General features: G+C 38.0%; 1 protein-coding gene across 2 annotated transcripts in view; it reads right to left on the bottom strand.

The window, feature by feature from the left end:
• Positions 1–1,596: 1,596 nt before the first annotated feature.
• Positions 1,597–27,915, bottom strand: part of ror2 (receptor tyrosine kinase-like orphan receptor 2) — a 97,901-nt gene continuing 71,582 nt past the window's right edge. Inside the window, exons 4-9 of one of the 2 annotated variants that reach the window (XM_015365740.2) lie at positions 27,825–27,861; positions 10,509–10,636; positions 7,462–7,776; positions 6,353–6,610; positions 5,215–5,420; positions 1,597–4,290 (exon numbers count right to left, since the gene is read on the bottom strand). In XM_015365740.2, coding sequence (XP_015221226.1) covers positions 2,857–4,290; positions 5,215–5,420; positions 6,353–6,610; positions 7,462–7,776; positions 10,509–10,636; positions 27,825–27,861 — 2,378 coding nt within the window. In that variant the 3' untranslated portion in view covers positions 1,597–2,856. The remainder of the gene's footprint in view (positions 4,291–5,214; positions 5,421–6,352; positions 6,611–7,461; positions 7,777–10,508; positions 10,637–27,824; positions 27,862–27,915) is intronic. The other variant, XM_015365745.2, reaches the window with a different exon arrangement.

The raw sequence follows: 27,915 nt of genomic DNA on the forward strand, positions 1-27,915 counted from the left end.
ATTCTTTTGTAGTCTGCTTTCCTGAAACTAAACCTTTGTTGTGGGCTCCACCTATAATGTTTCAAAAACAACTTCAAAGCATACCCTGTTATGATCCCAGTTTCCTAATGGGTCCCTCATCTCCACTTTTCTTACCCTGTCTTTGTTTGAAAACACTACATCAATCCCAGCATTAACTCTGGTAGATGTCCAGACAAACTGAGTAAGGAGCAATCGTTAGTGATGACTACTCTGAGATTTGCAGTTGCTGACAACCCTGAAAGCTTTTTTTAATGTTTTCGTTTTGTAAGTGGTTTCTGAGATCCTTGATTCCTCATCTAGGTTATATTTGTCGTTTCTTAAACAAGTGGAAACATGAAAGAAATCCTTGTTTAATTGAAAGCATGCACCTTCGTTACTCACATAAGCGACAAGTTCTTGTCACCAAGTAACATGCAGAAATCGAACAATGAAACGACAGGCATTAACTACATGTTTGCATTAAAGGGGTGCTATTTAATTAAAATGGACAGCATAGCTGTTAGGTACTTTAACAAGTCTCAGGTTTGAACATACAGTTATTATTACTGTACGTTTCTTACCGATTCAACTGCAACTTCAAACACCAGGTGTTTCACTGTGTTGAGCTGGGTGGAAACACTACATAGAATTCTGGCAGGAATAGTGGTGACTCTGACAATTAGGGGAGCATGCTTCCATGAATGTATGACCTGCCAGTTCCTCCATCTCATGGTGTTCTCTCTGTTCCTCTGTTCCTGACCCTGTAACTTCATTTTTTCAATGAGGAACTGGATTTTGTGGCAGTTTTCAAAGATGTAGTCTGGTTGATTTTACAAGCTGCAAACCAAAGGCTTATAGACATTTTTTAAGCAGGATTAATAGGAAATTGTATAAATCCCACTTTGTATGCTTTCCTAATTTCTATATGTTTTCCTAATTTATACATGTTCCTTATTTTTCCATAGCTGCTTAAATGCAATTAGCCTCTCTGCCTGCAACTGATACTTAATAAAGTCTATCTGTGACACACTGGCAAGCAAACTGCTTGTTCCCTTCTGCTGTATTGTATCTAGAAAAGTAATCAACATATTTCCACCCCGGACCAGTCGTTTTATGACTCAGTACTTAGAAGATGTATCTGTAAATGTCAATTTCATGTTATACTGCATATTGTACCTATAGATTCATAAGAATTATGTAAACATCAAGGTGTAGAAGAATGATTTATTAGTAAACTGTAATGTAACAAAATATATTTTACATCTTCTTAGGTAATTTAATCCACTCAATTAAATCAGAAATTGAATTGCACTCTATTGTAATTGCAATGTAGGATGAATTTATGGGGGGGGGACGGGGACAAATACACTTTTCACTCCCAATTCTGCTCCATGTTCATTATTAAAATGTTACAGGATGAGGCAGGCTACTGAAATGTACTGTGTCAGTAATCATTCTAAATATTCTGTGAGTCCACTATATTTCAGCACATAACCACCTATTCGAATACAGAGCTTAATTTCCTGTAATATACTGTAACACAAAAGCAAATAAAGCACTTACTGTAACTTTTTGAAGACACCCACTCATTGGAGATCTAAGTAATGTATCATTTTATTGAATATTCCACGTGGCTGGATGTACAAAATATATGGCTAAACTGTGTGGCGATTACAAAAAAAAAGAATATCACATTCGTGAGTTTTACAAGAACACATTTTTTGAAAAATGCAAGGACCTGTTGGCTAAAAAAAGTACATAAAAGCCAATACCACTGAATAACAAACCCCATCTGAACAGAAGAGAGGAAGCATTTAAATTACATCAAATTGAAATAAAAATCGGAGAATCTCGAGTATGTCGGAGAAAAAGGCTTTTAAATTACACATCTGTACAGGGTTTAAAACGATAAAAGACGCAGTACCAGAACAAAACTTGCCTTGGTATATGTGTTTGATGTTGAAGCTTTTCAGCCACTTCATTGTGTAGGAAGGCAGTCACATTTCCAAATGATAGCAAAGAAAGCTATTCCTCCTCCCAGTTTTCTCTTTTACTTTAAAAGTCATGAACAGCAATTTCAGGTTGAAATGCCGAAATTCCAGTCTCTCGTAAAGACCAGGGTTTCTTCTCAACTGCTTCCTTTTTAAACTGAATTCCAGGGGGAAAAAACGTGGCCTTAAAAAGTTAAATCATTCGTAGTTCAGAAAGGCATTAACATCTAAATACAATCTTAAAATCTTCTTATTTTCCAGGATTCCAATCTTTTTGCCCATTTTGAGGCTGAAGAATTGAATATATCCTTTAAAGAAGTATAAATGTGTGTATAAAACATAAGATCACTTTTTTTCTCATCTGAACATCAGTTCATGTCCACAGTGAATAAATCCTTACCTTGTTGTATGCAAAAACAGCAAAAAACAAAAACCTCAAAAATGCAACTCTACAAATCCGCTATAGACAAATTTTGCATTATGTTGCACAGCAACAGTAAGAAAAAAAATTCTTCTGAATGACTCTGCAACACTTCCACTAAAAAAAAAAAATATTGTACACCCTTTGCGCCTGCACACATTTCCTCTGGGTGAACACGTGATTCTTCATTGCTGTTCCAGAGTCACCTGTGCTCAGGATCCATGTAAGAGTCACCACAATCCACAATCTGAATCTCAGTAATGACTGATTTGAAACACTGCTGGAGTATAAATGCAGATCACTATAAATAACAATTCAGTTTGAGTTAACAATGAATGCAGATCATTCCCTTCACTTAAGTTTTTTTTTTCTTTTTGTAGGTTTTGCTTTTGTTACCACAAAATGTCACAGTTCTTGTTTTGGTCTCCGCTACTACATTACTCTCTATGCTTCAGACTGCATCTCGGGGTCCTCTGTATGTAGGGTGTCATTGTCGCCGAGCAGCTCTGTTTCGGGGACAGACACATCCTCGTTGTGCAGAGCAGTCTGGGAAGATCCATCTGCAACATCTTCCTCAACGGCCTTTCCATCCTCCGTGAGCAAAGCCGCTCGCTCAGTCATTGAAGCGTTTGACGGGGCCGTCGTGACGTAGCCAGTGCTTGTGGAACCACTTCCGCTATGATGTGATCCAGCTTTGGGCACCATTTGTGGATGCATCTGCTGTGGAGGCATCTGCATAGGGATCTGCATAGGGTAGAAGTTTTGTAAATAGGCTCCATAGGCTGGCATGGGCTGATAGCCGTTGACGGGAATATACAGCTGAGGAGGGACCATGGGACGGATCTGACCCTTCATGGGAATGAACTGGGGCTGAGGGAAAGGCTGGGTTTTTTGTTTGGGGCCAACATACCGCGCCGTGCTGACATTACTGACGGGGCTGGTGCTGAGAGAGCTGGTTTGGGTTGTATTGCTGGCCCCCGAGGTTTGAGCCGAGCTGTTGTAGTTGGACAGGCTCTCCCACGTCCGTAGTCTGGTGTGGATGTCTTTGAACCTGGGTCTTCTGACAGGGAATTCATTCCAGCACTCCAGCATGAGGGTGTAGATCCAAGCTGGGCAATCATCAGGGCAGGGCAGGACCTGTCGGTTCCTCACCATCTCAATGACATCTTGGTTGGAATAGCCGCAATATGGCTGCAGGCCATAGCTGAAGATTTCCCACAAGACCACACCATAGGACCAAATGTCTGAATCCACTGAAAATTTGCCATACATGATAGCCTCTGGAGACATCCAACGGATAGGAAAAGGATTTCCTCCCATCAGCTTGTAGTAATCAGCCGAGTAGACTTCACGGAAAAGGCCCAGGTCTAAGATCTTCACGTTGAGTTTATCGCACACTAAAATGTTTCGGGTGGCCAGGTCTTTGTGCACCACATGATGGCTGGAAAGGTACTCCATCCCAGCGGCTATCTGCGTCACGATGTGGAGGAAGTCAGCTTGTTCCAAGGTGGATTTCACCGTCTTGTCATCATCAGTGCTTCCCACGTCTGAATGGGGGGACCTCATGACCAGGAACTCGTGGAGGTCCCCATGTCCGGAGTAGCTGAAGATCATGCTCATGGGCTGCTCCTTAGTGACCACACCCAGCAGACAGATGATGTTGGGATGCTGCAGCCGGGACCTCATCAGAGCTTCATGCTTAAACTCCTCCCTCAGGGTCAATTCAGCTTTATCCTTTACCGTCTTGATGGCAACTACTTGGGTCTGTTCCCCAGGTGCTGTGCCATAAAGATGTCCCTTGTACACTTTCCCAAATCGGTCTTCACCGAGCTCCTCCATGAAGCGCACAGCAGACAGGTTGATCTCCCGGAGTTTTCCCTACGTAACACAAAATGATATTTTGCTTATTAGCACTGATTTAAAATAACTAGGACTTATAAAATATATTTACAGTATATAAAGGATATATCATTTAAATTTAGGTAAAATCCTCACAACATTTACATGGGTCATGTTTGGAGTAATACATGCAAAATCAAGACATATTTACAGATCCAATTGCTTATTTCTTTGAAGTGCCTTAGTACTGTTGCTACATGCTTTGATTGTCCAGAATATGTTCTGCACAATTAAGTCCAGCACAAAATGTGAACTACCTTAAGTAGTTTGAAAGAGACAACACCATCTGGCAAGCATGTATATTTAGATTCAGGTAATGTGGATTAACGTTTGTATACCTCTTCCTCAATGCAACGTATCATCATAGTCATAATCACGATGACTGTAACAACTGACAATGAATGATTATGTATATACACCTCCAGAAAAGTAAATCAAAATAACTTTGAGACAGGAACAGTTGCACAAGCGCTAGGGCCTTTGGTTTAATTCCTGGGGTGCTATCTGTGTAGAGTTTGTTTGCTCTCTGTGTTCACGTGGCTTTCCTCTGGGATTCAGGTTTCCTCCTACAGTCCAAAGATACACTGCTAGGTTAACAGGCTTCTGGGAAAATTGGCCGCGGTATGAGTGTGTCTGTGTGAGCCCTGCAGTAGACAGTCCTGTTTCCAGTAGCTCTGCTACTGGATAAAGTGGTCAGAAAATGGGTAGATGGATGAATGAGCTCTACTGTGATTTTTATTTCTGTTATTTCCTTACAATAAAAACTTACTACATTGGTATCAAACAATACGTATACATGAAGCTCCACAGCATGTTTAATTCAATAGTAATAAGTGCATCATTTTATGCAGCAATTTAAAATGGGTGCAGTATACTCATATTTAAAGCTCAACTTTGTGTTACCTGGTGCTTGTGCTGGTTAATGAGGGGCAGCTCCATGTCCTGGCTGGGTGATGCCATTAACTGCCTGCGAGGAGGAGTGTCAGAGGAGGCCTTCTGTTTGTTCCGGCACATGCAGATGAGGAAGAACAGGCAGGCGATGACAAAGGGGATCGCTATGCTGGGAATCAAAATGTAGAGGATCTCCATTTTATGGTTTTCTCGAGGTTCTGCAAACCAAAGGGAAACAGCATTAATTAATTTAATGCCATGAAATTTAACTGGAGTGCATCCGCAATCGACTTTAGAATTAGTGGGTCACTAAGTAAATGTTATGTGCTTGTGCGCTATTCTCCAGAAACCCCAGTGGATGCTTTCCGGTAAACCACATTCAGATTCTGTGCCAGGAATGGAAAGGTTTTTTTTTGCATCTCATCCATATAACATTTCAGCATATTGGTCTCTTTTATTTGGGAAAGAAAGAAACTATGAAGTCTACATGTATTCCAGAATAACCATTTTTTTCAAGACATGGAGCACTGGAACACAATGTGTAACAGACTATGTTCCCAAAAAGGAGATTTCAGGTAAGCTATCATTGTAATAATTAAAAAACACTGTTAAATGAAGCCTCATCATAATGTAATACAAGAAATGCTTAACTAATTCTTCCCTAGGAGGCTTTACATGGCTTGGCACATCAGTATGTCTGACTTACTATCATCCTACTCCCCATCTTGCAGCTTTTGTTCGTCTAATTGTGGTCCCCTGTTTGTCTCCCAGGCCCCTCTACCCTCTCTGGGTGACAAGGCCTTCTCCTGCTATGCCCCAAAGCTCCAGAATTCTATCCCTATGGGTATCAGAGAGTCACCTTCCCTGGGCACTTTCACATCAGGACTCAAAACCTTCTTCTTTACACTGGCTTTTATTTAACTGGTCCTGTGTCTGCTGCATTGCTTTCCAAACCCTAATTGTAATTGGGTAATCCTGATGTCTCCTTTCATTGTGTACTTTTTTTTTAACTGTCAAGCACTTTTTAAGGTGTTATATAAAATAGTTTATTATTAAGAAGTACCAAAACATCTATGCTAGACACGCTGCAAAACAACAACATTTCCAACCAAGCATTGTCGTTCTCCCATATTTTGTTTTGTCCACTTACTGCAGGCAGGAATGTCACACAGATCCACGCGCACATTCTCGTCCAGTGTAAAGCACCAGGGAGCTTCCATCTGGCCGGCTGGGTTCCGGCAGTAGTTGTGTCCTCCTCCCAGCTCCGGGAACTCCACACCCGTCAGGTGGTGGCTGTGAGGGAACTGGGCGTTCCAGCGCTGGCACTTGTACCCTGACTTGGTCACACTCGCCGTGCCCCTGTAATCTGCTCCGCTGCCGTTGTAACACTTGTGATCTGGAGGAGGATCTTTCACAAGGATTAAAAATTAAGAGAGGAAAAAGAAATGCGTAAAACCAAATAAAAAAAAAATACACCAACAGGCTGCCACAAAACTCATCTTGGGACGACTGGATAAATGCGATTCTAGGAAAATTGAAAGACAAAGAGGAGGAAAACTCTTAGATGTACAGTATGTTAGCTTCCCCGATTGATAACATGCTTGTTTTCAGTGAATGAAATAAAAAATACATTTGTGCTCTCACCCTTAATCCACCAGTTCTTAGTAGTGTAATATAACTCAAGTCACAAGGCTACTGGGGACTTCAACTCTTCCAAGGACTTTGATTAGGAGGAAAAACTACTGAGCTGGGGGTCATGGACCTTTTCTGTGGCTGCAGTGAATTGGCCACGTCTGGAAAGCATTTTTGCAAAGCCTTTGAGAAAGCAGTATCACATTTCCCATTCTGCAGTGGTAATCCTACTTAAGCCCGCAATCACGCCAAATTCCTTAGACTGTTATTTATAAAGGAAATCAGAATATCTCTGGTGCTAATCTATTTTTCTTACCAGATTTTCTTCCTGAAATAAACAAATTACGGCCCTTTGCGGATTGTGGCTGCGGGAACCTTCCCCCGCAACAATTCTGCTGCGGCCCACATCCTTGTAAACTTCTTTGGTGTATGACAAAATGACAGGGGGGCACGAACTTCTCGCAGCAGAGTAAATTAAAAAAGGTATGTTGGTGCCCTGTGGAGTACTGCAGGAGGCCGTCTCAGACTTCGCAAGGACCGTCAGCAGAGGTGGCAGATCTCCAGATGACCCAGTCAGAGACACGGCCGCAGTGAGCCCCTCTGGCCTCCGAGCTCTGTGGCACTTACATGTTTTCAGCTTGTCCACCGGGACGCCGATCCGCATGCAGCTGGCGGCCTCGGGGGAGTCTGGCAGGGGCAGCGCCTCGCAGCTGGGCAGCTCCAGCTGCATGAGAATGGCCCGGTTGGAGCGGGCGATCATGTACTCAGTGCGGCACAGGTCGTTCTCCAGCACCTCGCACTCGTCGCGGCACAGCTCCCGCTGCCGGGGGTTACGGGAGCCCTCGTCACACAGCGGGAAGACGTAGTGGCAGAAGGAGGGGATGGCAAACTGGGAGCACTGGTCTGACAGGTGAGTGGAAGTTCCTATCATGGTGAAAGCAGCTGTGCCACAATAGAAGGAGAAAGAGAAAACTAATGTTTTAAAAGCTAAAAAAACATTAGTTTTTTTTATTTGGAGGGGGTGGGAAGATACAAATTTACAGTTCTGCATTAAGCCTTTCAAACTTGAAATGAGTAGGAATTTAACTACTGTTTTGTTTGCAATTTCAGCATCGAAGATTTATAATAATGTATATAATGTTTCTTTATTAGCCCTATACAATTTCTTGCAATAGGAATTCGTCTTTTCACATACCCCAGCTTTTCTCCATGGAGACACAGACGGGGAGAGAGAAACTTGGGGTCATAGCTCAGGGTGTACGGCACCCCTGGAGCAGTTGGGGTTAAGGGCCTTGCTCAGGGGCCCAACGGAGTAGGATTCCTCTGCCGGCCGCGGGATTTGAACCAGCAACCTTCCAGTCACAGGCGCAGATCCTAAACCACAGAGCCACCCCTCCGCCCGATTTCTTTCCATGTGAACACTGTTTCACATCAGTAAAGGAATATTAGGTAGTGCAAAGATTCTTTACTTATCACATCCTGTTTTTAAACACCAAATTTGTGATGGGCCAAAACACGAACTGTTGGTATTGAGTAATCTGTGACTATTTGTTTTTAATTATAGATACAAAAATAATTAGTTAAAATTGATTTAAGAACCCAGATAATGATGCATCATCATAGTGTGAAGTACAACTCTGGAGAAGTTCTAATACCCAAACCATAATGCAGTTACAGACAACATCTAACAATGTTGTTAAACAACAGCAATAATACTCCAAGCTACTTTGAAAGGGGTCCTGGTCTTTTCAAGTTCAAGAGAAAGTCCTACAACCCAGAGGATTCGTGTCAGATTGTATGTTGCATTGAGAACTGATATTCTGCTGCGTCTGCATTTTAATAGTTCCCATCTTTTTCACAAGGGGTCTCTCTTTGCCATCTAACGTAAAATAGTGTATTTCTGAACTTAAACTTGAAATGCAGTATTTTAATAGCTTGATATCAGTTTAAACTTGGAGATAGTTTCCACAGCAATATCTGTACTCTCACAGAAAGGTTTGACTTCTGATAGCCCAGAAATCTGGTACAGCTAGTGAAGTAGGAAGTATTAACAGCTTTGCATAATGCAGTTATTTCTCTGTATTGAACATATATTAAAATGTTCATTTATTATATATTATTCAACAAAATTGAATCTGTGAACTATAATGCAAGTGTTTATAGTTTATCCAAACATATTTAATAATAAGTGTTTTATTGAGACAAATATTAACCTATTCTCATCTATCCAAATAGTAATGAAAATAGAAAATGTATTTTTTATGGGTTTCTGAATGGCTTAATAAGCACTCAGCTGAAATACTGATATTGGCCCTTCAAGACCACATTTAATTGAAGGAACGGTTAGTATGGAATATACTGCATTGCTCTGACTGCTACATATGTGTTTGGAAAGTGTACACAGTCCTCAAACCCTATGTTGACACAAAGCTGATGACAGTAAAACAAAGATGATTAACAACCAACAATTCAATTTTTTAAATTCTCATAGGGTGCTACTGTTCGTTGGTATTGTATTGCAAAATTTGGGAAATGTTTTGAGAGAGAATTTAAAAATGCATGTATTTTGTGAAGGTAGTGTGACACACAACATGCTTTCCCTTAACATTACTTTGAGCTGTTATGTTGTTAAATGTTCATGTCAGGAAAAAGCAATCTGTCAACTTACAGCTAGGCCATAGAAACTAAACGATTTCAACTAATACATATTTCAAAATGCCAATTAAAAGTTTACCCTGCAAAATTTAAAGATTCTTATGTTCTTGCTATGTTTCAATAATCTTTAAAAAACATTTACAGTAAGTTGGAAACTGGTAACTTAATATCACAAGGGAAAAAAAGAGAGATAACAATTCTAACAGGAAACACCAGATCTAGCAGCTTCATATTTATTATACATAACATTTTGCAACCAATAAAAACAGATCTAGGTTTTAATTTAGCAACTGTGCTTAAAGAGAGAACAAATTAATACTGAATTGTTGATTCTTAAATCAATTACATTTCAATGTATGTTGGGCAAATATTTACTTTTTTAAAATGGTATTTGATCGGTACCTGGAATATATTAAACTTAAACCAGTAGTTGCTTTCATGGATTTTAACATAAGAGAAAGATGTATTTGTATCTGGAAAATGTCCAAAATAATCTCAAAGTATTTAAAGTTGGATTACTTGCTCTGTCCAATAAGAACAAATTACCCAAATTTGTAAATAAAAAAACCCAGAAACACTTTCCAACATTTTGAGTACTCAGCACATTTTAAGATATGATGATACGATGAAACACTAGTTTTAGGGGGAACAAAATTCTATATTCCCTTCGAGACAAAATAATTAGCTGTGGCTGCACCCCAAATTACATACAAAGTGCGGTTTGGTAACGAGTCATAGTAATTTTACCCTAAAACCTGGCTGAAGTTACTACTGTGTACCCAGATAATAAGACATACAGAGATTTACCAAGTATGTAAAGAATTTAAATGCAAACAAACATTGTGTCTAATTGAATTAAAAACCTTTTTTTAAACTGGGTAAAAGACAACTTCATATACAAAAAGGACTGTGATTAAGCACTCTCCTGGAAGCCTGGAACAGTACAACAAATACCATCTACGTGCATTTGAGAGTAGGAACAAATGGTTATTGTTCTGCTAGAGGCATGCCATTCCTACCAGTTATTCGGTTTTCACTTTCCCCTTGCATCTGGAGCGACTCCACGTAAATGCTTCTGTTTCCAATGAATCGCGCACATGCGATTCCTCGGTATGGCTGACAGAATCCTTTTTCATGAAACTTGTCCCTTTGAAAACACAAATGGATTCCATAAGTATAACAGCAAATGTCAGGTCCCCAAAGGAAACAGCTCTCATCTGCGTCCTTGTACTCCACTTCAAACCCTTCTCAGCAAGCAGCATTCATGTCTTTTTATCCCTGCCTTTACCTCACGGAGGAAAATCTCTAGAGACCAACAGGTAACAATATTATTCACCCCTTACAGTATATGGTTCCAGACACTCCTATCTGAAACTTAAAAAAAAATCTAAAAGCAGCCTCCCCACACACACCAATAACGGAATGAATTTCTTTTTCATTATTTTCTTATGCGTTTGAGTCCACAATAGAGACATTTTTATTCCCGTATTATTGTTTTATCCAGATGTAGTATGAACTACAGTGTTTGTTCAAACAGCAATTACTTACATCTATTTCTGGCATGATGTTCAACTGACATTTTAGAGTAACCCCCACAAAGTTCCAGAAGTTAAAATGTCCACTGGGAGGAAGCCTGAGGCCAGAGACTTTAAAGATCCTCTGATAAAAAAAACACTTGCTTCAGAAGTCATGTAGCTTGGTATAGAAATGTTCTGTAAATTTCAATTATATTAGGCTTTTCTGATATTGATGGTTTTTGCACAATTAAAACTTGCACAGCTTGGACCATTTTAATTAATAAGGCATGACATGAACATGTCCTGTCTTCATTCGATGTGTTAGGCCCGTTTTCTCCAATACAAACAAGCTGTGCTAATACTGCTGGACTATGGCATACAGCTGACCAATTTATCAACTGGCAGTGGTTTAAAACTTTCAGTTCCACAACTGCTGCCATACTGGTTTCTGTGTTGTATTTTAATTTTAAATTCTGCAGATTGTTTTTGTAACTGAACCTCCTTTTGAAAACTTCCCAATCAAGCTGACATTAGGTTTGCATTTTAATTAGCCCTCTTGCCAAGGATGTACTAATCTCAGTTCCTCATTAAATAAGATCCATATGTACCACAGACCCTAACATACTAGCACAAGAATTAATCAAAGTCAGTCAGGGGGTATTGAGCAGAACTGTTCCCCAATACAATACTTTTTATGAAGAAATGTCACTTAAATAATTAAAAAAACTAAAATGTAAACATAAACATAAGCACCATTGCAATATTAAACATGCAAATACACAATTTACTAATAGGATTATCACAAAACATTCCAGTTGTGGCGGTGAATTGTGTGGAGTAACAGGTACAATCTCTACACAGCCTCTCAGAATGTTAGCCTGTCTCTAAACTGTGAGTGTACACATGGTAATATTTACATAAAACATCTCACAGATAAACCAAACAGCTGAAATCGGTAATACACCTAACAGAGCAGTACAATAGCGCAGGGGCGCAGAGGTTAGCAGTACTGGCTTACAGAGCTGGGGTTGTGGGTTCAATTCCTGAGGTGCTATATGGGTGGAGTTTGTAGGTTCTCTCTGTGCTTGTGTGGGTTTCCTCCCACTGTGCAAAAACATACTGGTAGGTTAATTAGCTTCTGGGAAAACTGGCTCTGGTGTGAGTGTGTGGTGTGTCAGTGTGTGCTCTGCAATGGACTGGCGTCCCACCCAGGGTGTATCCTGCCTTATGACCATTGCTTTTTGGGGTAGACTCTGGCTCTCCTGTGACACTTTAAGGGTAAAGAGATTAAAAAAGGATGGAGGGATACAAATGACATACACAAGCTATTCATGTTAGAAAATATGCTTTCAGGTGAATTAATTTCCACTTACATTCAAGTCACTCTTTGCCATGCCCATGCATAAGTAACTATAAGCAAGGAAACAAGCTAAATGCCCCTTTTTTCCCAAAACTAAATGCCCTATGCATTTACAGGCTAAATGCCCCACGTTTTTCCAAACCTCAGGTTAACTCACAGATTGTTAAAACTGATTTTATTAAGTGTTAATTTTCGCAATTACTTCATAGACTAATTTTTGTAAGGCATAGGCCCAGGCCTTATCAAAACCTCAAAATTACAAAATAACAATCCTTGTTCTTGAAGGCAGCTTTTGTGTGCTAGGATCTTCTTTATGTAGTCAGCGTGCCATCAAGTACTGAATTTCAATTCAGGCGTCAGGCGTGACCAGGTTTTGACTGAATGCTAAACTTGTTGTGGGACCTTATCTTAGTAAGAACTAAGAGTGAAGCCTATTTTCCAAAGAGAGACTGAGAAAGGTAATTAAAATCATAGCCACCATCGACCTAAATACTATTCAAGTAACTACTTTATTAAATTTAACAAATACCACATCGTCACATGAAGTATAAAATCCTCTCTGTAGCTCAAAATAAAATATTCAGGTTTTTGTTCTTCATCTTGTTCATGGATTTTTTGGAAATGTACGATCATATGCTTTTTTCCAAAAACTATAGGATCTGCATAAGCAATAGACATGTTATTATTATTACAGTGGTTGGGACTGAGGGATTTCGGATATAGTGTTGGTTAATCCCTGACTGCCAATGTGCAGACCTTGGAATGACATGGCTCCAACATATGGGATTGATCTCCATTTTTTTCTTTCCTCAAATCCAACATGACAATGAGGCAAGAATATTATTTGCTGACAAGTAGTTTACATTTCTTAGGGAGACCCTTCAAAATTGAAAACTGAAGCAATGTTCAGAGAAATATAGTCTAACAAACATATGGTTGGAAAGTTTCATCTTTCTTTTAAAGAATTACAGTATTACATACAGTATTTACCTTATGCCAGCGGTGTTTAACTCTGGTCCTTGAGGACAACTGTTCAACAGGTTTTAGAGAGGTAACTCTCTAACTCTCAAGCCTCTTAAGAACAAGGAAAGACTAATAAGCCCAAATAAGCAAAGAATGTACTCAATTAAGTGGATAAAAAAATAGGGAATGTTTCGGCCCTCCAGAACTGCATTACGCTTTGAAAAATTAACTAAAAAAAAGTTTATTACTTAAAGAAGCAGATCAATTTGAAGTTCTTACTTAACAAAGAGGCACATCTTTTTGTGTCTATCTCCAAAGCTAGACCTTTTTTTGTATTCAATAATGCTCAAACTTCAGACCTACTGTATCTCATTTGAGAATATTCAAATTTAACAAGCCTTAACCCTGAATTTAAAGACTGGATCTTTATGAAGGAGCTGTATACTAGCACTAAGAAAAGGACTGATCACATTGTTCATATAATTTTAATTCTCTCTAGAAACCCTGTAAATGTGAGAATGAAAAAAAAATGTGAGTAAAACTGCTGTTAGATCTATTTTAATCCACTGATAGACCTGTGTGAGTAATGTCAAATTACCCATGAGAAATGTCTTACTCCAGCAAAGATAATATAAATTCCACACAGGGTATCTGAAAATAAAGACTGTCACTTTAAATGCACTGGGCAATTTCACCTCCTACTGATAAGCAGTATAAAAGCAGACTACCAATGAAGTTTAAATAACACAGAAATCAACACAAATAAAAATGGAAGGCTGTGTACCGTCCATCATCTTTCACAGCTCTTGTTATAAGAGTTAAAGGAAACTGGGGGAAGGGAGATGTTTTCTTCAAGTTCCACAGTAGAGTTTAACTACAGTTTAAATAGTGCAGCTTTAAAAGAAATGAACAAAAGCTTGAATATGATATGGAAAATCTGTGAAAGCAATTCATTCGGCCTTCTGTTATAATGTGTGCCAAACAAGCTCTAATGCACACCTTAAGTCTTTAATCTGTGTGAAACTCTATCCCAAAGCCTAATCCGCAAGATGAGGTATTTACTTATAAATCTCACTAATCCTTGTGCTAAATGTGCCAAATAAAAACACGACACCATTTCTCCTTGAATGTACCATAACAATGAATTTGTACCCAAAACTCCCAACATGATTTATGTATTTAAACATCACACATTTCTGCTCTAAAGTACTGTTCTAACACTGTTAATCATTATATAATAAAAAGCAAGACTTTAGACTTGTCATAAATGTAATCTTTAAAGTAAACTAAGATTATTGAAATTTCACCTGTTTTATGTCAATCATAGTGAAACTGAAGAGTGAAATCCACAGAGAGGAACCAATACAACCTGCTTATTAAGAAAGAGAACAATGCCTCTGTGCCAATAAACTACATTGAGAAATGCAGTCTCTCAAAGACAGACCGTGATCTCCGAGACCAAGAATCGTGACACACTTACATCAAGATAAGTGTGATTATCTGACCAGAAGTTTAGTTACTACACAACTCCATTTGCGGTAATTGTTGGCTATCCGACAGCACAACACTACACTGAAGTGAACTCCTGGAATTTCACTTACTGCTCTTCCTACATGCTCATCCCAACATAACATTCCAGTAGGACAGACTGTTCTCGCGCTGCTAGTGCATCAGCCACTTTCTTGCAAAATAAGAATGTGACAGCTGTGCTACGGATGCCCTACTTGCCAGACCTGAGCCCCATTGAACAATTGTGGGATGAGCTGGCATCATGTGTGGCAGCTAAGAGGTTCAGAGACCCATGAACAGGCACCTGCTTGTCCGGGCTCTCTGACACGAACAGGACAAAATCCCACAGGACAGCGTGTTCAACCTGGTGCAAAGCTTGCATCAAAGAGCTGCAGCTTACATTGCTTCCAAAGGCAGCCATGCTTGCTACCAGCTTGTGACGATCCCAGTAACAGCCGTGTTGATCAACCCTGTTTATGACTGCTATTCCACATGCTACAAATGCTAGTCCACATGATAAATTGACCTCTGTAATTCACCTTTGCAAAGTGCCAGTGCATTTGCTAGTAAAAGAGTAATTTTCCTTCAAATTGATCAATAATTAGTAAATCAATAGTAAATCGATTTGTTGAGGTTAAAACTGACATGTTTTTTCACGCTTAGCATATTAGCTGATGCTGCACAGATATTCAGTTGCAGTTTTCATTAACTGTCTTTTCACTGTCAAAGTATATAAAATATTACAAACAGAAAAGCTCTGATTTTGAAACGGCAATGGCACAAATTAAAATGAATCCTAATCAACTAGGGGTTGCCGCAGAATAGCTGCCAGCACCTGGCATCCTAGGCAAACCATGCCCCCCCCCTTTAGGTAATCTGGTTGATTAAACGCTTAAAATCGAGGTTCAATAATTCAATTTGTCCAGCCGTCTGTCCAACCAAGGTTCTTAAAATACATTAAAATAAATATTTCCAGAAAGAATTTGTACACAACAGCTAGATAACATTTTAGCCCCATGTCAAATAAAAAACTTGATATAAAAAATATTGATTCCAAATCCCAACTGCCACTATCAGAAAATCCAACAAAGAAATAATAACTCTTCAATGAACTTTAATGTGATTCAGACCTGAAAACCTATAATGGCTAAACAGGCCAACAAAAGAAACACCCAGAGTCCCAAATTAACAGAATTCAACAGCTAAATTCTCCTCCATATAAATGTTGGAAATTCACAAGTGGAAGAGGCTCAGTCTGCCTATTCTAAAAATACATCACCAATCCAAGACCAGAACAAGGTCCATTCACCTGGTGCTCCTTAATTCCTTTCTCTTTTCTTGTCCCTGACCTCAATCTTACCTGTATCTTTTTATGATAAGTGTCTTGCTGTGAGTTAAATGTTTATTCTTCAGTTTTGATTAACCAGCAGAGATTTCTTTTGATCCTTTGTCTCTCACAGCCCACCTACAACTAGGTAAACTGCTCAGTTTCTGCCTATTGTTTTTTTCATTTTATGATGTTAAGTTGTAACAATATTCTCAAATGTATACTGACAGTTACATTTCAAAAGCATCTTTTAGCCATAATTTCTTACACAGAGGCCAGTTCTAAGAAAGGCTAATAATTATACAACCCGATATGGCTAAGGTAAAATAGCACATAAAGATATTCATATTCTGGATTTACATAAATGCTTTATGATAATAACAGCTGGTGGGGGGAAGAAAAATAGTGGTGTATCACCTTGCAGAGCACAATTACAAGTTGAGTTTTCATAAATTCTAAGAATTATAATTAACACTCTCTTTCATACACATAAGAATTGAAATAATTACAACTTTGTTATTTAATTTGTAGATCTTAAATTTTTATTTTAAAATCAAGCTTTTTTATATTCTTTTTTCTCCTCAGATTTGGCACCCAATCCACTTGGAGCTCTAGGTGACGGCTATTTCCTAGTTTGTCTCTATGTACGAACCAGCCCTGAACTCAATAATTTAGAAGCCTGACTCAAGAATGACAGGGAGGTACACAGAACACCTTTGATCTGAGATGCAAAGCAAACAGATTTCATATGGTCTTTTTTTTTAAAAAAGTCCTGAGGAACAAAAACAGTACATTTACAAATAATCATCCATACTAACACAAAACATTTCCCCCATATTTTGTGCTAAGGCTGTTTTAAATCACGTTCAAAATCAACAGTCAACGAGCACAACACATTTTTGCCTTTTTAAAGAATCATTCCCTTGGAACAGGAAAACTGCTTTCTTCAGACATGTACTGTCACATGTTATGACAAACATGAATACGGTTATTATACTCTGATTGATGCTCGATTTTCCAAAATATGGTTTATATTTTTTCCTAATAAAAGCAACCTGTTGTTTTACATAAAACTTCCTTTCTGCCACAATGTTTTCATTTTCTTGTCTTCTTCAATCTGGAGGCCAGGCTCCATGGTCACTATAGAGCCTGGCCTTCCCACAAAGACAAGAAACCAGTGTTGCAGCAGCTTCACAGCAGACACATGAAACTGCACATGGCTGGTGCTTTATGCTGGTGTTCATACTCTGTTAAGCTTTTTAAATAATAGTTACAAGGAGAGATTTTCTTTAAACCCTGTCTTTAAGTGCCTTAATTACCTGCTTATAAGAAATCCGTTCTGCAGACAAGATGTCTAATTTTCATTTTACTGTCTTTGTCCTGTCTGTGTTTCCTCTGGTAATGTAACTTTGAACTCTGGGTTTGATCTGAAGTATTTAAAAAAGAAAGGAAAAGCAGTTCTTCTGTAAAAGGGACTCTGACATTTCAAATGACAGCTCTGGAGGGTTTACAAGCTGTGAAAAATGTGAAAACTGCCAGAAGTTGACCTACAAGACTGAATTATCCATTAGTTAGCTTATTTAAACTTCCCAGAGCTGGTCAATTGGAGATGATCCTACAAAGTGACATAACATTTCACATGGAAACTCAACAAAACAGTGTAATTCCCTCTCCACATATGCTGCAAAACTGCATAGTGTTTGGCCTGCTGGTACATTGTAATTTATATCACTACAAAGTAATCTATAACAATACAAGAGACAAAAAGTCACAAGAGAAAACAATATAGTTTAATGAAATAGCCATCTTTAGAGGTATATTTCCAAATAGTTCATATGATATCTCACATTTAACAAACCTACAGACTGCAATTTATTTTTTGGCAACTTCTAACCTTCAGTAAAGTGTACACATGAACAGAATTCAAGTCACCGTTAAAGTACCTGAACTAAATCTGAGACTGTGACACAAATGGTTTGTATAGTACAGCACTGAAATGTATTTACACTGATTTATCAAACCCTGAATCAGGACAAGATGTCAGTGTTTGCACTGAACAGTCAAAGGTAGATAAAATATGTAATATAAGAGGTATGATTTTACAGTGTAGGCATATTTGTAGTTCAATAATACCAATAACACCATGATTAAAAATACATATCCACTGAAAACGTTAACTCCCTCAGCCCTCTTCCTGCCAAGAAAATGGCCTGCAATTGCAAGTTACTCCCTCAGTGTCGCATATTATTGCTTAATTAGGTACAGATGTTTTAAAGTAGAACCAAATTGAGCATTTGTGTACATAAGGTCAAAGATACGAACTAGTGTAGTTTGATCAACGTTGTTCCCATGTCTGCTAAGCTGGACAGATTTATAAACAGAATATTGCATCTCACAAGGTTAGCATATGTAACTACGCATTTTTTACATGAGCTGTACAACGTATGTCATCCTTACACAATACTAAAATACAGAATGTAAACACTATTTTTTACTTCCGTAAACAAGCTATTTTTTAGTTCTAGGCAACAAGGCAATGTTGATTAAGGCCAACCAGCTGTGGTGATACACATCATGTTGCAATATGCTTAGCTCTGTATATTTTATATCTTCAAAGGCAGAAAGAAAGTTTTATCAGGACATGCGATGCAAATACATGCAATGCAAATCCTGATAAAGGATAAGAAGAAGAAAAATATTACTTAGACATGTTTTTCAGTCAAATAAGGACTGCAAACATATTTTACACCACGTTTTGGCACTCTGTGACATATAACCACCCTGGAGTTTTAGCTTGTGTCCAACGTTATACAAACTGAGACCTTCTTTGTTAACAGCAGTGAGATATAGCCTGCATTCAGGAGCAGTCAGTGTGGGACATCTAATCTATTTGAGTAAACATTAAGCTTTTTTTGACAGAAAGTGTCCTGAATTCAACTTGCATTCATGTAAGACACTAACACAGGCATAGATGTATGTCAGAAATAACAACTGCCAAGGTGAGAGAATACTCATTTTGGCATCCTTTTGCCAGATGTTTTATTCTCATCTCAGTTCTGCTGTATTAAAAAGAGTTCCCAAGGGGGTGCTCTAAGGAAAACAAACTTGCTGCTGTTATATGGCATTTGAGAACCAGCTAGAGGCACTCTGTCCTCTGGGCCACAATTTGTCTATAATGTACAAGGTGAGGTCCTTCAGGTCCCCTTCTAAATGTAAAGTCCTCACCAACGGGATCACCGTATGGTACAACAACACCTCTTCTCGAGAGAGGAAGGCATTGCAGAGTACGGTGAACCTGGCCCAGAAGATCAATGGCTGTGGTCTCACCGAGATTATACAGCTCTATGAGGACCGCTGCTGTGGTAAAATTCTGGCCATCAAAGAGGACAGTCACCACCCCAGGCATGAGCTCTTCACCCTACTGCCCTCAGGGAAGAGATACGATAGCATACGGACACTTACCACCAGATTCCTCAACAGCTTCTACCCACAGGCGGTGTGGTTGGCAAACACACTTGGTCATGCACCTCGGACCACACCTACACCATCTACCTCATACCTAATTTATTTATTGTGTATCTCCAGTCATGCTTGCATTGCTTACATTCAAAATGTTTACTTGTTTACTTGTATATTGTCCACTGTTTGTATATTGACTTAATGCACTGTCTGCACTTTGTGTTTTACACTTCTTACAATCGAGAGACTTTTTGTAAGTAAGAATTCCATTGTACCAGTACATGTACCGGTTACATATCGCAATAAAGTTCAAGTACATTGGGATCCTGTGGGATGAAAAGCACTATATAAAAGCTATTAAGTCAAGATTTTACAAAGTTCTGCTCATATAAGTATGTTGACTATGGTATGTTTTTTTATGTTCTCCATAAAACCCACTTAAAATATTTCTAATCATCTCTGTGCAGAGATGACAAGTTACACGGCAGTCTACAGTGTGCTTTATATGGCTGACATTTGCAATAAATATTCAAAATATAATATTAGAATTTTTCTATGTTCCCATTTAACCACCCTTCAAATGTTCCGAAAACAGATTGTAAAAAGTTCTAAAAAACAGCAGTCAATGGAAAAAAATATTTTCAATATTCATCTTCGTTTTGCAACTCAGTCATCTCCCAAGAGACTTGTCATTGCCTAAACCTCTAATTTTGAAGGAATAAATATCACATATGGTTACAATTTCATTGCAATTAGGATTGACTGTTTGGGATTTTTTAACTTGTGTTTGAAAGGAGTCTCCTAGAAAAAAGTACATCTCCCCCCAGCATCCCAAAAGAAAAGTAAGGATATTGCATGTACGAGACTGATATTAATATCTTGCTCATTGTTTGACTAATGCACATTCTCTTATTCACATTTAATTAAAACAGTATAGCAGAAAACCAAGAAGGGTGTGGCCGATGCCACAGCATTCAAGTGTGTGTATTGGTGTCTAAGGCATGGTTTGAAAATTAATATTTTCATTAAAGGCCTAGGACATTATTAAGGGGATTAAAAAAGTTTGGCATCTTTTAAATGCAAGGTTTTAAAAAGTAGAAAAATTATCCCTCTTTTATAAAAACAACAAAAACACGCCTCAAAAATCCAATGCCTTAATTTCCTCATCCTAATGTACAGTACAGGATTGTGGGCTTAAGTCCCAGCAGTGAATCTGATGTCATGCCCTTGAGCACTGTTGGGGGCAATCAGTGTCCCATCCAGGTGAAACGTGAGGTGCCCCCTGGCCTGCTTAGCGCCATGGACACCTGGAGAAATTCTCTTCCAATGAGCTGATATGGTTTGCAAATGGAAATGTATCATATGAAGTCGAATGGGACTCGCAAGTTATCTGCTCCAAGTGCCGAGATAGAAGTGGGGGGTTCAATATTTAAATAAGATTTTTTTGCTTACAGTACATGTGATATATTTTTAACTGCTTTCCAAAAATTCTTTTTTATGTTTTATTTATTGACGGTTCATCTTTCTGTAGCACATTAAAGTACCCATGTCAAATATCTTTTTGAATCACCATTTTTACAAGGACATATTATAGATGTAATGTCATAAACCAGAAGAGCTGGTTTAAAATTTCTGTCACTGAAGGGATGAAAAATTAAATAGTAATATTCAAAGCAACCTATGTGGCTCCCAGAACAATTCATGTTTGTTTTTTAAATTAACCAATACATTAACTGAGTGACATGCATATTTCTGGGATTCTTTTACCATTAAATCTGAATATTTGATTCAAATGATGATTGTGGTTAGGATGGTACAGACACACATAATGTACTTTTATTTAGCATGCCAACAAATAAATATATTGGGGAAAAGAAGTAATATTGTTTTCTTTTAAGCTACTTTTGTACTGAAGAGGTTTCAATGCATTTGTTTATTGTAATTGTTTTTGCTGTGTGTTATTTTCCAGTGACTGGAAAATGTTAGGGATTAAAATATGAAAAGGTGTGAAATAAAATGTAATGGAAAAAGACGACCTGCTTAGACCCCCTTTTTTAAATCTTAATACAGTATAGGACTCAGTCATTGCTGATGACCGTTAAAGGAAAGTATAAAGAACAAGCTGCTAACATTTCACAGAAAGGAGCCAAGGACTGTGCTTCTGGTGTGCAGCCTAAACAGAGGAGTATTTGTGTGGCTCCAAATCTGCACGTAAGCAGACCATTTACAAGAGTAAAGAGGAACAGTAGAATCTATTTCTGGAGTATTTACCTGGTAAACGTTAATGTCTACAATGTTTAAAAAAGGAAACAGGCTAAAATCTTTTCAAAAACGTTGATTTTAGTGCAGTAAAACCCTTTTATATATTTTAATAAAGTATTGCTTTAAAGCAGCAGAACAGTCTGATCACAGAGAATCCTTTCCTAATGGAAACCAATTTTAAACAGATGTGCCCTTTAATTCAATTACTGATAAAGATATTGCCAGGAAATAGAATATTACTAGACATGTTTTTAAATGGCATCAAAGCCTGCTAATTAAATACTAGCTATTGCACTCCATAGAATACCTAAAAAACTGAGCTGTTGTATTATTTATAATGTAGTTTGTCCTAAAGAGCCTTGATAATGGGCCTTACTGAATTCATGTTAGCAAACAACAGACATGAAAGAACCATAAGGCAACTGCAGTCATAAATATGCTGTAATTTGAAACTGTTACAGGTACAATTTCAGGAAAACTGTAGATAGAGGAATGAAGATAGAGCCTAAGCCGAAAGAAACAGAACAGATATGAAATTGGTAGATAATGAATGGAGTTTCAGAGCTGAAACACATTTTGCTTGAAACACAAAAACAACTTGGCCCACCAGTAAGTAAATAAAAGTAAGGAAAACAGTGGCCCAAAAATGACAGGGAAAAGTGCATTAAAACCCAGAACAGCAGCCACATCTTTACACACAGGGTTGTGGGAATACAGAAAGTCCACCCGTGTTATGGAAGATGATACCCCAGCTTCCTTCAGGAAACAGATGGATAAGATCCTTGCTTCAGTTAGATACCAATGCCACATAATCTAGATAAGCCAGATGACCTTCTCTTGCTTTGAACTGTTCTCATAGTATTCATGATAATAGAAACCAATGAATCTGTTATTCTGTGTAATTCCAAAATCCAGCTGTTTGATGACAAACCATTTTAATACAAGGAGCACATACTGCCTCCATAACCTTTCACATGTCTTGTGTAACAATAATCTAGTTTACTTAGTCTGAAAGTGAAGCATTCTTATTGGCGCTTAAATTTGCAGACTGTCTGCATTCCCTTTAAATAAATAACATATCTTTAACGACACTTCAAAAGCTATGTAAATAATCTTCACAAATGTACAAGTCACATTGATTCGAACTGTGCAGCTCCTGTGCATCAAGATTAAAACTGCAATCCACATCAATGCCAACTATCATGCACTGACTCAACCCAATTGACACACCTATTAATAATATTTGCAGCCTACGATTTAAAGAGAACTTTGTATTTCCAAGTTTTTTTTTCAGATGTAGCCATCAAAACAGACTGAACTATTTCAAGCACCTATTATCTTTAATGTAACTTCATTTTTCTAAATGTAACTACAAGTTACAAGTCCAGAACTCTAAACACCACTTCCCACTGCTACACAAATAATTTTGTTGACTCATTAACCTATGAGGCTTGTGAAACCCTGATTTACCCTCTCAAGCAGTGGCAAAGTTTCAACAGTAGATGTCACTATTTCTGCCTGCAACTTCATATGTATGCTCCTGTGCACACTACATACCCAACTGGGAGAATCACACTCAAGAACATCTGATTAATCCACAATGAAGTTCCCACACATATAATACATACATGTATAATATATAAGATTTAATTCTGGTTACAATTCCTAGTAGTCCCATGGATAACAAGATAGCAGCATCCCACCAGGCAAGTATGTTTCCAAATGTAGCAGTGATGGAGTCAGGGGTCCTATATATAAAAATCATTGTATAGAGAATCTTAGATTGGAACCACGCCCATGAAAGTCCATACTGTTTTAGTCCTCAGAAAAGCAAGATGCCAACAATGGAGAAGACATCTGTAGTCAAGGGCGTATTTTCCTCATGCCATTTTCTTACTTAGTGCTATAATTTCAGCAACAGACCATGTAGTTACCCTGTCCACCATTTTTAAAGAGTCAGTACAACTTATTACCAATGTCATGTTTAAGACAGACATTCCTAAAATAAGTAAGCATTGTGGTCCACTGGTGGTCATGAAAAACGTAGATTGGCATCACATCATCCACTGTTCTGATAAGCTGGTACTACTTTATACGATCTAATTTAGAGCTGGGCTGTCGATTTATTCCCTGAGGTAGTCTCGAGTCCAGTTCTTGAGTACTTAGTGGTTTTAGTTTGATTACAAAGCAACTGACATGTTTTAAAAGCACAGTGTAAAGAAATCAGTTAACTGTCCTGGAATGCTGAATTGTACTGCTCAATGTTCAACAAGCCTAAAAATAAATTTAAAAATCCACATGTCAAAAGTATTTTAATCAGTAATATTTCTTAAAAGTAAATTAATAAGTGAATGACATTGTTTGAAATTAAAGGTATCAATAAATCTCGTTGTGGTAGATTATATTATCATTTGAAACATAAAATTACATTGCAGAATTACATACAACTGAAGGACAAAAGCATTTCTGCAATTATGATGTCTGCACAAGCAGAAACTAAAGGAATTTTTCAATTCATTTTAAAATACACAATTACAGAAAATAAGTGAAAGAAGGCACAAGCCAGAACTAAGCACAATGAAAAGGCAGTGCTAACGAGATATTCTCACTAAGATAATGTTTTCACAAGTACAAGGAAAGAGGTAAGATCAGGAATAACTGCTGAAGTCTGAGAGACCAATTAAAACATCTTCAAAGGAAGGCAGACTAATTGTTTAAAAGGTTCATAAAAGCCTAGACATAGAGCCAAGGAGAAAAACATCTTGTTTGCCATAATTTAGAATGTCAGCTCACAAAGACAGCAATGCAACAAACCTCAATGGATTCAGGCCAAGACGCATGTCTGGAAAAAAAGCACACAACCAAGTGTTGTGCATCACAATGTAATGATGTGCTAGAAATGAATTGTTTTACAGTGTTAACTGGAACCTTGTAATACAGTCTAACATTTGCGAAGTTAGAGAGAATGGATGGTTGCGTTTTATTATTTATGAGATGTAAGCTAAAATCCCATAAGGATAACTATAAAAATATACATAGGGTGTTAGTTTGTATCAGAGACAGATTTCTGAGCTAAACAAAATTAATGAGATTCCGCTCTCAGGTGGGAATCATTTCCAGTGAAAAACATTTCACCACTTCTTCCTGAATAACGGCAGTAATTAATGAAAGAGGACTACAGAATTACAATCATTTAACATATGGGTTTTAATCAACCATTCAAAACACTTGAACCATCCAAAACACTGGCTGAACCGGAAACTGTAATGTGCAACATTGCAGCATATTTATTGTAATACTTTGTTTAATTAAATTATGATTGATAATATTAGAAAAGAGGACCTCCATGCTTCAATGCAAACATGTCTTATTTAATGACTTAACAATATTTTTTAGAAAGAATCTTGGCATGAGGAATTCACAATTCCAAAATAAAAATAAGTGAAGTAATCTGACAAACCCTGTGACATGTTTAATATAGAATTCTTCTTGTGCCTTGTGCTTTCTAACATATGCTACAGTAAATCTTTTTGGTCTGACTGCCTGTTTAAACACCTAAGCACTCATCTTTTCCCTTTCATGGGCAGCTTTGGCTTTCCAAGACAAACACTGGAGGAGGGAGAAAAGCCAACCAGGAAAACTGGAGGGCTCTGATTCACAAAGGTTAACAGAGATACAAAAGAATTCTTGCGGTCTGGTATTTATGACAGGCTGTTTGTTAAAGTGGCCTAGTCCGGCTGTGACCTGCTACTAAAGAAACCTAAAGCTACCGTAACAACCCAGGAGATCCCATGAACAACGGTGGACTGTCCACTCTTTACCCAGGCTGGGAATGAACACAGGAGAGTTCTCATTTACATGTGAATGGAATCTATTGAGGGCTTTCTTCAGGCTCTACAGAGCCTTACCAAATTTTATTTTCCTCCACAAGTGATATAATTAAGGTCCAATATCTAATTTCTTTTATTGTCCATCCAAGTATGTTCAGCTGTATAACCATTTTCACTCAGGGACTCTTTAAGAAAGAGCAATAGAAACAGAAATGTCAGGTTTTTCTTTTGTGTTGGAATCAAACCAAGATCTTTTGGCTCTAAGGCACATGCAATGTCAGCACAGCTAAAATATTCACTGCTATCTGAAGGTACACTCTTATAATTAACAACATACCTTCTGATATCTTGTGACTTAGTTAAAAGATACTCCTGGGTACAGGCAATCATTTTTATTGAGATGGGCCCTGTGTACTGAAATGGGGAGAGGATGCCTGGACCATGACAACTGAACTTTACAGGTGCCAAAAAACACAAAGCCACTTTTATGCATAATTCAAGGTATTAAAATGAAGCACCTCACAAATTAGACTTTAAGAAATGAATCTCGAAAATAACTGAACTATCTGATTTATAGGCAATGTAGTCAAGCAAGGACTCGTTTAACATTGTTCAATAGCTAGTTTCCAGCCCGCATTCCAGCTGCTGAACTGAGCAGAAATTGTATCCTCTTTGCAATGTAAGTGAGATTTTAAAAATATTTGTAAAGTCAACACTGGAATAAACTTGAACCTTGGATCAATAAGCAGAGTAAAAGGACTGCTTATCTGCTTTTTTTTCTTCCCAGGAGAAGTCTTTTTTATCAATGTGCAGAATTACCCTTTTTACACTGATTGGAAATTTAAAAGCTTCTTTTATTATATTCTCACCCTTTATACTATTAATGTTTACATATAAAGGCACAATTAGAGCCAAGCCAGACAGTTTTCTTTGTCTTCTAAGATACTGAGTAGAAGTAAAGCTAAAAAAGAATGAGGTCTTTTGTTGCATAAAAAGTCCTTAAAAGGCACCAGTTAAATCTGCAAAGGCCTGAGGTACTGTATGTCCACCTTCCTATTCTCTGCCAGCTTTGTCACACAGAGCTCCAGCCAAAAGCAACAAGTGCTCTTTGGCAGCAGGTGAGCCTCAGAGGCAATGGAAATGTCTGTATAATGCCGAGACGCCACAGTGAAAAGAGAAACCGATGAAGACAACTCTTCAGAGCATTGACATTTAAAGACTTGGAACTGTAAACTCCTCAGGTAGTGCATTAATCAGCATCAGATCTGCTTTCCTTTCCGCTGGCAAGACTGTCACAGTTATGTGAAAGGAATACAGTACAAGAATAGCACAAGGAATGTAACTTTAAAGAAATGACATCTCCCAATATATCTGATATCTTTGGAAATATATATATATATTTGTTTACATACTTGGCATGAAAATGCAATTTGCCACAAGTATAAAACTGCAGATGTATACAGCTAAAGAGATACTGGTGTCTTCATGAAAAAAATGTAGTTGTGGTTTTAGAGCTGGTTTACATTCAAATGCTGCTTTTGTGGGCAATATAGCATTATTTTAAAGTTATTTGGATTTCATTAAGTTTTACAAGTTTTAACACACCATATCACCTATGTTATGGCAGGAATGGTGATATGAAGATCTTCAACAGTTAAGATCGCAAAGACACAGATTCCCTGAAATTAAAATGGAAGATCTCCCTTCCATCATCAGAAAGCAGTTTATTCCTTGTAAGCAACTTATAGTGACTGTTGACTGGCTTATATTTAAGATGCAGCGAAGTTGAAACTAAACCAAAGCTTGCAGATTCACAGTTTTAGGGTACCTCAACCCCATCTGTATCAGACATGTTTCCAGTCATGCATTGTGACAATGTGGCCTTATTCCAGACTACCCTCTGCCTAAATTCCATTGGGTTTTGAGGCAATATCTACATTAATTATTATGTGAATATTTAAATTCTCGCTCATTTATCTTTTATTACATAAAAAGCAAAGAGAAACAGAGTTAGATGGAATGATAAGGCTGTATATGTATAAAGTGAAGAAGCTGATGTAGAGGACTACAGCTGTTGGTATTCTACAGCTGCAAGATAAGAAACTTACTGGTCATTGTAGTTAGAGCCAGGCGTCGGTGACTGCCCTGTAAAAGCAGAAGGACACAGGTGTGTTAATGAAGGAAATGACCCAAAGGATT

Source organism: Lepisosteus oculatus, chromosome 3 (assembly GCF_040954835.1).
Source record: "Lepisosteus oculatus isolate fLepOcu1 chromosome 3, fLepOcu1.hap2, whole genome shotgun sequence".
Taxonomy (NCBI): Eukaryota; Metazoa; Chordata; class Actinopteri; order Semionotiformes; family Lepisosteidae; genus Lepisosteus; species Lepisosteus oculatus.